Here is a 12,920-nt window from a genome sequence, read left to right as displayed (position 1 = left end):
AATCTGCCCCTTGGCTTTACCTTAGGCTTAGAGATGGCTTGCTGGATTGGTCTTTTTTTATCTATTGATTTTCATTGTGAATTTTTGTGTCCAAAGCTTGGTTTTGACTTTCTTGGTTTTGCATCTGCATCACTGCATGAAGCTGCAGCCGGGGAAAACTTCATTGACAAAGTTTTCATTATGGGTCTATAGAGACTGCATTTTGGAGATCTCTTTTGTATGTGTATAGGATTATATGTTATTTTAAAGTTTCTTTTATGCAAAAAAAAAAAAGAAAAAGAAAAAGGAAAAAGGATGTTAAATTTGTTGTATGTTGTTGACGTAAAACATATCTTGCATCTGAAATATTTTCATTGTGTAATTATTTGATTTGGTTTTTCAAAACTTATTCATTGTCGTAATAAGATTTTAGACACGAGATAATCGCTTGTTTCTCTTATCAGTTATATATAGATCTTTAGTCTATATTGTGTTGAATCTTGTATCTCTTGCTATTATGTAGTCATCTTTATCGTGTTGAATCCTATTTCTCTTGCTATTATGTGGTCGTTTCTATATTTTACAATTAAATAGGCTTCTTATCCGACATATTTGAGTATTGCTCTCAAAACGTTGAGCTTCCTCTTGAATTTGTTCATGAATGACACATTTTTTATGCACATCAAATCATGGCAAATACAGTTAGTCGATGCAAGATGACGTTACATGGTATATATTACTTTGAAATTTATGACATTGCCGATCCTATTCAATTAGTAGGTAAAGCAAAAAATGACTTTTCGTAGCTTAGTCACTAAGTTAAAATTGTGGCTTATTTTCGTTGCTTAATAAATTTACAAAAACCTAATCCTAAAGATTTTGGTGCACCTTTATATAACTTTTCATGCTTATTATCTAAATTTGAATAATTGGATATTTCTGGGCAAGTCTAAAAGTTACACCGCGCATCGCGCGGTGTTATCCTCCTAGTGCAAATTAATTGATAGTGACTACGGCTGAGGCACCAGAAAATAGAAGTGGTGGATTCAAATTCCCCCCTCCTCTTCCCCACTTCTTAAATAGGTAGTCGAAATGCTATATATATATATATATATATATATATATGTATATGTAAGTATGTATGTATGTATGCATATCTTCCCCTTTAAAGATTTGGACTCTCCATTTGTTTATCCACTTATCTAAACTAGTTAGATATGTGTAGTGAAGTGGATTTATCTATCTTTTGCAACTATGGTCCTAATGGTTTGATGGAAGCCAAATGAGTACATTAACTGAGACTTTTGCGGACTGAATAAAAACCATTCATTTACAATCCTAATCCCAAATCCTCCACGTGGAAAGACTCAAATTCAATTTTCGAGTCTACAATTGATGGTTGGACCAGTTACGCAGAAGCTATGCGTAAACTATAAACGCGCTTCTAAGTGTATAGTTGTCACTTGTCAAGGTCATGAAGTAAATAAAAAGATAAAGATGAGAATAATTCTATTGACAATGAAGATTTTTTTTTCCCCTTCTCTTTTCTGGAGGACCAAGTAGGAAGCTTGAAACTAGAAATGAATACGCAAGAATTAATTGGTGGGAGAACTAAAAGCATAGGATCTTGACCACTGACAATAGTGAATTCTCCACAAATGCTTCTCAAAACCATTTCCGGAAAAAAAAAAAAAAAACCCTTTTGACAAGAGCAATGCTTCTTCCATAGCATTTCGAAAAAGACCAAAAGAATAACTAGTTTCCATTTACATATCGAACAAAACTTTCCACCACATAATTACACAATAGAGCTGCAAAATGGCCCTAAAATTATATTGCCAAGAGATACTGGAATCCGAAATCATATGGTATCTACCTATTATAGAAGAAGAAAGTGGAGTTACTGCAGCAGCTCTAATGATTGCCAAATGGATTCCTCTCATTTTGACACATGGCTCATTCCTTTTCTTTTCTTTATTTTGCTTTGTTTTTTCTTTTATTCACTTTATTTCCTTTCTCTTTTTTTATTAAAGATAATTAAACAAATCCTCATGTACACTGCAAGTTTGTTATTTAGTTTCCACTTTGTATTCCATTTTTTTCCCTATCATCCTAATTAATCATTTATTCTATTTTTTCTCTATTGGATTAGTTGATGCATTTTCTTTCATTTTTGTCCATAATTAACTAAATGAATGATTTCATTATCAGAGATCAAGAATGGGTTTGATATTTCCTTTCTTCCATTGTTCAATAATTATGATTTGTGATCTTCTACTTTTAATGTCTTTTTTTGGTATATATTATTTGATATTTTTTTTGTCATTTTTTGCATCTTGATCAGCAACCTTTGCTTATTACTTTTCTCACCTATTTCTTCTTCATCTGACTTTCTTTTCTGCCCAAAATAGGTATATGATGCTGTGAATATTTTTCCCCAAATCTAAAGAAACATTTTTTCTAGTTTTTTATATTTTATTTATTCTGAAACTACTTTTTGATCTTTTTATTTTTGGAAAAGGCTGACAACAAGACGGGTGGTGATTACATTAAGAATTTTTAGGCTAACAATGAAAGAATTGTAACTACTTTTCCCTCATAAAATAAAAAACACCATTATGCAGATTCATTCTAATTCTAATTTTTTATTTATTAAAATTGTTATTTGATAATAGGGTGATAGTACTACAGTAGAGGAGAAAAAAATCTAATAAATGAAAATCCAAGGTAAACGATGATCAGGAAGAAAAAAATGATGCCTATTAAATTAAAAATTAACCAGAATATCTTAATTTATGGATAGGTAATTATATTTTAATTTGTATAAAGTTTATTAATTGTGAAAAGTGCTTATAAACTGGATAAGGTGGATGACGGGTAAAATAATTGTTGGGGCTAGCAATTTAGAATGTGAAGATAATATTTTATATCTCTTCATTTAACATTTTGAATGACTAGCTTGTATCCATAATAGGCAGTTTATTTTCATGGTTTTAATTTTAGCAAATGATAGCTTGGAAATAAAAGAAGTGCAAAATTAGATTTCAGAATCTTTTACTTAAACTGGTTCTATATGACTTTGTACTCTTATTCCTTTCTATTGCCCATAATGATAGATAATGTAATAGAGTTTGAGATGATTGTTAGGCATAGAATTGGACATATCATTACTATTTGGCTAAATAAGTTAATAATATTTTGTCGATTTGACTAGTTAAAACAATTGCAGCTTTCAAATGAATGCATTTGGTGGGAAGTTAGTATTGAGGCATTTAGCTTAGAGTGTCGCTCTACAAAATATTATTAGAAAATTCTATTTTGATTAAGAAGACATATTTGCAATCAAACAAATTGTTGGATTTGAATTTGCATATGTAGATTTACAAATATGGCAATTCATGTTTTTATTTAAACTTGCTATACATATTCTATAACTATTTGGTTAGATAATGTTTTCATCTATTTGTAATGCTATTAGACATGATTTAAATGGATAGATTAACTCGCTCTTTCTCTCAAAAAAGAAAGAAAATATGCAAGTTTGTATTTTTTTTTATTGATGTTGAAGATAGTGACAGGTTTTTGTGGCTTTCTATATTTTTTCTAATTATTAAAATGTTAGAAACATTATGACTACTCTTTATTTAATTACAACTAAAACTATGCTGCTATTAAACCGATAATGCACTCATAATGGATTTGCTTTCTTTTCTTTTTTGGTATCATTACGTACACATAATATTGGTTAAAAATTATTTTTTCAAATCACAATAAATTGAGGTTAACTTTATATATGAAATTTCTTTTCACACCAAATTTTAATTATTTTTATACTTAATATTTTTCCTATATTTCTATTCATTATGTACTAAAACATTTGTTACTATGTATTTAACTAATGTTCTAGAAGGCCCTGGCTGTGCGTTGCACAGCCGAGGTACCTCTAGTAGTATCTATAATAGTGGAGGCCGTTCCCACAGGAACGACCCACGGATTTTCAGAGCCACCCAGATGTAGGCAATTGGTGGCAAACCCACTCAATCAATGACTCCACATCTTGGGCAAAATCATACATGTGACGAAGCAGATGCTTTGGAATCGCAATTCTTTTTACAATTATTAAAGCTTGAAGATACTCTAACTTAGACTTTTCTAACTCAGCCATCACCCCCTCAGCTGTAGATATCTTTACCTGTGAAAGAAAAGATAATCCAACTAACTACTAGCCATTGGGTTTTTCAAAATATGTTAGCCTTCACTGTGCAATTTTTTTGTTAGTTCTTTAGATGTTTCTTCAGATCTATTGTATCAATTAATGACTGATATAATTTCTGTTGTTAGTACGAACTTAATCGAGTCCGTAGCTTTGCAGTTGCAGATATAGAACAAGGCATTTGATGGTCCCTCAAGCAAGGAACACCTATGGTCCAGAGTAGGGGTGAGCAATTACGGTAATTACCGAATTACCGACCGAAATCGATTTCAATTTGGTAATTCGAATTCGGTAATTCGGTAATTAGGTCGGTAAATCGGGGATATCGAATTAATTAGAATGGAATTAGGGTCGAAAATGGTTTTATAGTTTTTGATTTCGAATTTACTGAATTCGAATTGATTTCGGTAAAACGGTAAATTATTACCGTTTTCAATTTCGAAATTCCGAATTAAGTTACATAGGAAATAATATTATTATGTCTGGATATTGTTCCAATTTCAGATTTTCAGACTCAGTGCCGTAAACTAGCATTTGTTCTCCTCTTCGTCCCCTCTTCCTCTCGTTCCTTTGCACTGCCGCAGCGCCGCCCACTGTAGTCTAAGCCTCAGGCCCTAAGCTGTTTCTGAGTTTCTCCTCTGCTCATTCTCCTCAGTCTTCTCCTCTCCTCAACTACAGAAAGCTCAAAGCTCACCCCTAGTACTCTTTCTCCGTTTCTCGTTCTGACTGAGCCTCTACCATTGCTGAACAACCCTCCACCATTGCTGAAAAATGCTGCCCGGGAAAATGTGTGCAGGGGCATCAACATGGGTGCCAAGATGAGTACCCATGGTGATGGTACCAGTGAGGGTAACTTGCCCTTCAAATTCTTTTATCACATCATTCGCACCTTCTGAGCTTCCAAAGTTGGCATATTATTCTTTATGGGATGAGTGATGTCATATATTTCACAGCCATCGGATTGTCCGTCAGAGGTGTTGGCAAAGGAGGCAATGCAGGCCAAGGACAAAAGAACCAAGCAGGAGATTGATTTCTTCATGATTGTGTACGAAAGCTTGGTGAAGGAGCTGGGAGTTTATCCTCCCAGCAATTCGGTTAATTCGGTCAATTTTCATTTACCGAATTCAATTCGGATTGAATTCGAATTCGATATTTCCTAATTCGAATGCGAATTAGGTCGAATATTTCCAGCACCATTTACCGAAAATTACCGATTTCAACCTACCGAATTACCGAATTCGAATTCGATGCTCACCCCTAGTCCAGAGTAACTTTTTCAAGAAAAATTGAGAGGCCATCGACAGATTGAAGGAAATTATACCAAAATATTTTGCATTTTTCCCGTTTGAATTGCATTTTCCATCATTTTTCATGAAAAAATATATTGTAGTGATTTGATGTATGTAAGGGAAAAATGTAATAGGAAAATGTGATCACGGAAAGTGACACAATTTTCTGGCAGAAAATGGCAATTTCCTAATTCTTCTAGTTTCTTGTTTTGGTGGCATATTTGTTTAGTTTCCATATTAGTTTAAGAAATTTTAAATCTATTCCAAGTAAGTTTCAATTTATAATTGTGTTTGTTTTGAAAGTTTAGCAATCTATAAATACTACTAGTGTCTTATTGTTTCCTTGAAGAAAGAGTTGAGAAATTGTAGGTTTAAAGAGTTGAGTTGAGTCAGTCTTGAAAGTGGATTTGAGAAAAAAATTTCATAGTTAAGATTTATGATTTGTCGTGAGTGAAAGGTTACGACTTGATATTTGTTACTGTTGAATTTTGGGTTAGTAAACTATTGAGTATTTATTTGCGTATTTATTCTCCTTCTCTTCTCTTCCTGTATATTTTCATATGCGTTAAGATTGCTTTCACTGTGCATTTTCTTTTCTTTTTTTTTTTTGTGCCAACACAGATCGAGCAAGTTTTTGACTGCATAAACGAAAATGCTGAAGGAAGAATGAGACACATCTCATAATTATTGGAGTCAATTTGAAGGGTAGGAAAAGAACAGCTAGTGTTGTAGCTTTGAATCTGTTGGTAGCACATACAATACAGCCATATCGTATTTAAAGTCTGATTCATTCCTAGCCTTAAACTTCTTGTGGGTCTTAAAATTCGTGTTTCTTTCTGTCTTCCAAGCTTTGAATGTGAGTTCACATGACCCTAAAAGAGAATATTTTGCCCCGTCAGTGAAGCATATATCTCCAACTTGAAATCAAAATAAATGACTTCCGGAAACATTTCAATGTGGTAAAAGCAACCACGCGCGCTCGGCGGAGGACTTTGAAAAGGGTGCTGCTAGCCTCCCGCCCGGTTCGAGTTTTTGTATGCTAAACCTGCGGTGAAAAACAGTAAAGCAGCTGTCATCGAACAATTCAAGAAGTTTAATCCTCAGGAATAAACACATCAGCCAAGGCCTTTCATGAACGTGTCAAGCTCGTAAAGCACTTTGAATTATCCAATTTGGTTTATTAAACAAAAAGTTGACTCGGGTCAACTCCTGCCCATGGGCATGAGTGCATGAAAATGAGAGAGAACATATTCCATTAAGCCCCCCGACCTCTTTCTGTCCAGAGAAAGAGGATGCTCTTTAGCTTAACCACAAGACGCAGTTTCAGGGTCTGTTCGGCGCTCATGTTTTAGAGATGTTTTAAAAAGGCAAAATTTTGATAAAACACCATTTATAGTAACACTTTAAAATATTCATGAGTTTTAAAAAAATAATTAAAAGAATTAAATTAGCTATGGGTAACGAATGTGAATAGCAATGGTGGGTGGTGAATGCTGCCACTGGTGCGGGAGGAGTAAGGGCTGTTCCGTTTGGATTAACTGTTTTTGGAAGGTGTTTTTGAAATATTTTATTGTAATAATGTAAGTGAAAAATTTTTACTGTAGATAAGATTACTTTTGAGGTTTTTTTTTTCTTTTGTATTTTTGGTGTTTTTGAGGTTGCTTTTTTTTTTTTTTTGTGTATTATTGTAACATTATATATGATAATTTTATTTTTCAAAAAATGGCCAATCCAAATGGAGGTGTTTTGGATGTTTTAGACAAAAATCAATATCTTTTTAAAAATAACTTTAGTAAGTCACAATAAAATTTTAAATAAACACCTTAAAAACTTAACATTGAAATAGAAAGTTTGTTAAAAAGCACGGTAGTATTTTTCTGTTTTGTTATTTACTTTTATATGTGATGTGATTATGTGAAATGAAAACCACCTCCTATTGCGCAAAGAAAGAGAATATTCTATAGCTTGATTACAAGTCTTGTTTAGTTTATTAAAGAACACAATAGAATTTTTTTTTTTATATATGTGAAATAAAAAGATAGTTAAAATGTTTCTATAAGTGTACACAATGTGTTAAATAAAAAAGTAGTTAAAATTATTCAAAAGATAAAAAAAATTAAATTAAAACACATCTTTCTAATGAAAGCAACGAGATTTTTCAAAATCATAACATATCCAATTTCACTCAGTCGAAATTAAATTAAAACACATCTTTCTAATGAAAGCAACGAGATTTTTCAAAATCATAACATATCCAATTTCACTCAGTCGTCCATCATCATTAAATGAATCTTAGACTAAACGAAAAGGAAGGCAACAATTAACTCATTTAATTCAACGATAGCCTGAAATCATTAGAGAACAAAGAAAAATGCTCCGATGAAGAAATACAGTACAGTTCTTAAAGCACAATATTGCAAGTAAACATACATATGAACGATCAAACTAATACAGTACCATTCAGCTAGTCGATCCATTTTTCACGTCATCTGAGGTCTTTTCGATCGTTTACTCAAACCTTGAGCCAAAGGGACGTACAGAACTCTTCTTGGCCTTTTCGATCGTTTGCATACATCTTCAACCATAGCAACGAACAATCTTGGGGTTCGAGTAGAGAACATTAGGAATCCAATGGCCACTCCAAGGATCATTCCAAAACAATATCCTAAGACCACTGGTTTCCATGTAAATCCACTCGTAAGATCTAACAAATCTCCGTGATGAGATACCCGCCAGGGAGATGGTTGCGGTCCATCAACTTCTCCACAATCTTTAAGCGGAAAATCACACAATCCGGGGTTCCCAGTAAATGAAGAATTAGGAAAGGTATTGAAGTGCCCACCTGAAGGAATTGGTCCCACCAGATGATTCTGGGAAAGGTCCAAGGCTTCAAGAAAATGCAGATTGCAAACCTCAGGGGGAATCCTTCCCTCCAGTTGGTTATAAGAAAGGTCTAGTGATTCAAGTTCAGACAAGTCCCCCAGTGTTTGTGGAATCAAACCATTGAAGTTATTGTGGGACAAGTTGAATACCACGAGAGAATTGAGATCCCCAATGGATTTCGGAATGTTTCCTTCGAATTGGTTTCCAGACAAATCGATGGTTGTGAAAACCGTGAGGATCCGCTTTACTTGGTATTCTAGCCCTTTCATGATTACAGTCACGGAATCTAGATAGTATGAGCCATCTCCCATGTATTGACGTTGTGACGTTTCGCTGCCATTCTTCTTCATAGCCCGAAAATTTTCAAGCATCTTGGCAGGTACATAGCCGGTGAAATTATTGTAAGATATGTCCAAGATCTTGAGCTTCTGGAATGATGATTTATTCGATGAATTTCCAATTGGACCTTGCAATCTATTCAATTTCAAAATCAGAACACGTAGCTCTGGAAGAGTTCCGAGCCAGTCAGGGAATGGACCAGTTATATGGTTTTGTCCAACGTCGAGAACTTCCAAGCTCTTGCAGTTGATCAAAGATCGTGGCAGGGGCCCTTCTAGTTGATTGCCGTTGAGACCAAGATTCCTGAGCTCATTGCGCTCTGGAAACGTTGTTGGAATCATCCCATGAAAGTCGTTTCTCCGCAAGTCCAACACCGTGAGCTGTGTGCTGATGTTCCCGAAACAGTGAGGTATTGTTCCGGTCAGTTTGTTGTCAGACAGGAGAAGATATTGCAGCTTTTCTAAGTTGCAGAGAGAAGCAGGTAATGGTCCCTGCAGTAAGTTGGAACCAAGATCAAGAAATGTTAGACTCTTCCAAGAATAACTGAATGGGCACTGCAAGAACAGGCAAATCAGTAGGCAGAGGCATAAGCTTCGATCCATCTTTTTTTTTTTTTTTCTTTTGGTTGATTATAATGAGCTAATTGTTGCTGAGAAATGCACTGCCCTCTGCCAATTACCACTCCTATTTGGTTTCTGGCATCACCATTTGCTCTGATGACCAGAAATAAAAGATAGAAACGGGACAGCAAAAAGGAGTACCAATCAACAACAGCAGTTTCACACAGTCATTAACAACCGAGTGACTGACTTGAGTCAATTTCCACACAAACACGCCTAACTTGAGGATTGGTTCGTGGAAAAGTCTTTGCTTCCACCCAAGGAGTCAAGGTCATATTGAGATGAGATTGAAGGTAACTAGGCCAATTGGTATTCCATTAACATTAATCAAACCGTTGGATTGAAAGGCTTTTTTTCACATGTTCATTTACCCAATTTAACTGATAGTGGCTCCAAAAATTAGAAGTTGTAGTTTCGAATTCCCCTTCTCTCTTCTCTCATCTTAAATGGGTAGTTAAGATATTTTCTTTTTTGTTGGACTCTCAAACTTTCTTCTTTCTTTCTTCCTTTTAGGATTTGGACTCTCCATTTGTTTATCCACTCATCCAAACTAGTTAGCTATGTTAGTGAAGTGGATTTATACATCTTTTGCAGCTATGGTCCTAATGGTTTGATGGAGGTCAAATGAGTACATTAACTGCAACTTTTGTGGACTGAATAAAAACATTTATTTACAATCCTAATCCCAAATCCTCCGTGTGGAAAGTCTAAAATTCGATTTTCAAGTCTACAATTGAGGGTCACTTGCGTTGGGCAGAAGCCATATGTAAACTATAAACGAGCTTCTAAGTATATTGTTGTCAGAGTCATAAAATAAATAAAATGATAAAGCTGAGAATGCTTCCATTGATAATTTCTTGTCTGAAGGAGCAAGCAGGAAAAGAATCGGTGTCACTTCTCTCTCTATGAGAGGTTTTTTCTCTCCATCTTAGAGAGAGAAATCCCCCTTCGTGGGTGAGATCGCTATTAGGAATTTTTTTTTTTTTTGTCCTTCTTTCCATATTCAAAATACAGAGATCCCCTTCAAGTTACTTGTCCAAAAATCTTTCTTTTTTAGGAAAGCCTTAGATCTGTGTTAGGAAAAACAATTTTTAGTAGTTATAGTTCTGCAGTAGGAAAATAAAAAAAAAAAAACAAAAAAAACAAAAAAAACAAAAAAAAAATTTTTTTTTGTCGTAGATCGTCTGCTAGGTTGGTCTGTGTGTGTTTGTTTTGCAGGATCAGGGTTCTTTGCTGAGTTCCGGAGTCTGGTGGATTTCCCGTTTGGTTAGGAGGAGGTGTACGGTGCTCGGAATAACAGTCTGGATTGCTGATCTCGGGCTGGATTGGTACTATAGCAGTCTGGGATTTGAGGTAGTATAGTCGGTGGAATCGCAGGAGATGGATCATATTGAGGAAGTGCTGCGGAGGTTTACCTTGTCAGAGGAGGAGAGGACTGGTATCTGTTTGGAAGAGGGGGAACTGGAACGAGGAATCAAGGAATGTGAGCTGAGTTTAATAGGGAAAGTGTGGGGGGAAAAACAAGCCAATATTATGGGCATTAGGAGCTTCGCACATAGTATGTGGCCTCAATTACGAAATGTTAGAATTACTGAGATCAGAGCTAATATGTTTCAATTTGTGTTTGGTAGCAGGAAGGACATTGAGCTGGTGTTAGGTAGACGACCATGGATATATGATGGTCAACCACTTGTTTTGGTGGAGTGGAAAGCAGGAATAGAGGAAAAAGAATTGGCGTTCAGCAGATCGCTGGTTTGGGTTCAGATCTGGAACATCCCCTTGCATTGGGCTACTAAGGAGGTTGGTAGGAAGATTGGTGGTATTTTTGCGGGGGTTAGAGAGGTTATTGTCCCTCAGGGGGGAGGGAAGGATGGGAAACATCTCAAAGTACTTGCTGAAGTGGAGCTAACAATGCCACTACCAAGAGGTATTATGGTTAGCAGTAGTGGGGAACGAAGATGGCTAGATTTCAAGTACGAAAAGTGTCCAGACTTTTGTTTCTGTTGTGGTTTGATAGGCCATAATGAAAGAAATTGTAGTAAGAAAGGGATCAACATTGATAAGGAAAGCCAGTATGGTAATTGGATGCGTGCCAGTTACCCAAGGAGCCCTAGGAGGCAATCCAGAAATGCGGAGGAGCATAGGGATCAAGAGTGTGAGGGAGCTGGTGAGCAAAGTACAAAGGGGGAGACGGGGAACTGTCACAATTTGGTGCTGACCTATACAAAGGAATTTCATAGAGATAAGGGGCAGTCTGGATATTCAGGGGGTAATAGTATGGAGCGACAGGAGGGAGGTCAGGAACAGTTTACAGAGAGCTTAGGGGAGGGGAAGCAAGGGGGGGAGGGAGGGAGCAAGGAGGAATCTAGTGTAGGGGGGCAATTGCTGAGAGATAGGGAAGTTAGAGAGGAAGAGTATCCTCCGAAGGTGGAGGAGCGGGAGGCTGGTAGGGGTAGTAGTCATACAGACGTGATGTGGATTGATGAGGGAGACAAAAGAGAGGTTGAGAGTGGGTTGAGAGAGGTGCCTGTGCAAGATCAGGACTACATCTTGGCTGCGAGGGAAGGAAGCAAGAGTACAGCTAAGGCGAGGGGGAATAGTGCAGGATTTCAAAGAGCAAATAAAACATGGAGGAGACTGGTGAAAGAGGTAAGTAAGAAGAAGCCCCTTGGCAATAGGACTAACATTAAGGAAGAGCTAGAGAAGGGAAAAAGGAAGCAGGGAGTGAGTATAGGGGAAAAGGAGGAAGGACAGAGGGGGTTGGGAAGGGGAAAAAAGGTTAGGATGACTGAAATGGCTATGGACCTGATCATGACTACTGAGGTGGTGGAGCCCTCCCTTAATGGGGCTCCCAAGCTTAAATGAGAGCTCTGGTGTGGAATTGTCGAGGTGCGGGGAGCCCCTTGACGATTCCCCAACTTAAGGAAATGATTAAGTTCCACTCCCCTTTGTTGGTGTTTTTGTCAGAGACAAAAAAAAAAGAAGAGCTATATGAATAGTGTTAAGCAATGGGTGAAATTCGACCATCTTTTTGTAGTGGATCCAGTGGGCATAGCGGGGGGCTTGGCAGTTATCTGGAAGAAGGAAATCCAGGTGAAAACTATCCTATTTACGAGTTTTACTATTGAATTACTTATTGCTGGTTGTGAAGGGCAAAGGGATTGGTGGTGTATATGCACTTATGCTAGTACTGATGATAGAGTAAGGGAGTAGCAGTGGAATGTTATTGAGAGGAGGAAGAGCATTTGGGGTAATTGTTGGGTAATTTTGGGAGATTTAAATGATATAAAATCTAATGGGGAAAAATGGAAGGGTAGGGTCAGGCCTGAGAGTAGTTTTGTAACCTTCAACAATTTTATTAATAATAACGAGCTGCTTGATATTGGGTTTGAGGGGGTACCTTGGAGTTGGTGTAATAATTGGGGAAAAAAGGGGGAGGTCAAGGAGCGAATCGATAGGATTTTGGGGACTAAACAATGGTGTGCTAATTTCGAAGGGGCTAAGTGTAGTCATATTGAGACTGAAGCTTCGGATCACTGTGCACTACTCTTAGACACTTCTCCTGCTAGAAGGATAAGGAAGAGGAGGTTTATGTTT

General features: G+C 36.5%; 1 protein-coding gene across 1 annotated transcript; it reads right to left on the bottom strand.

Moving 5' to 3' along the window:
• Positions 1-7,809: 7,809 nt before the first annotated feature.
• Positions 7,810-9,519, bottom strand: LOC113742297 (receptor-like protein 33). The gene has a single exon (XM_072076884.1). It carries the CDS (start codon positions 9,303-9,305, stop codon positions 7,962-7,964), a length of 1,344 nt encoding a protein of 447 aa, XP_071932985.1. The 5' UTR covers positions 9,306-9,519; the 3' UTR covers positions 7,810-7,961.
• Between the last annotated feature and the right edge of the window lie 3,401 nt (positions 9,520-12,920).

The sequence above is a fragment of the Coffea arabica genome, chromosome 1c (genome assembly GCF_036785885.1).
Source record: "Coffea arabica cultivar ET-39 chromosome 1c, Coffea Arabica ET-39 HiFi, whole genome shotgun sequence".
NCBI classification, from domain to species: domain Eukaryota; kingdom Viridiplantae; phylum Streptophyta; class Magnoliopsida; order Gentianales; family Rubiaceae; genus Coffea; species Coffea arabica.
The sequence above is the reverse complement of the archived record's forward strand: the minus strand, read 5'-3'. Positions and strand labels throughout refer to the sequence as shown.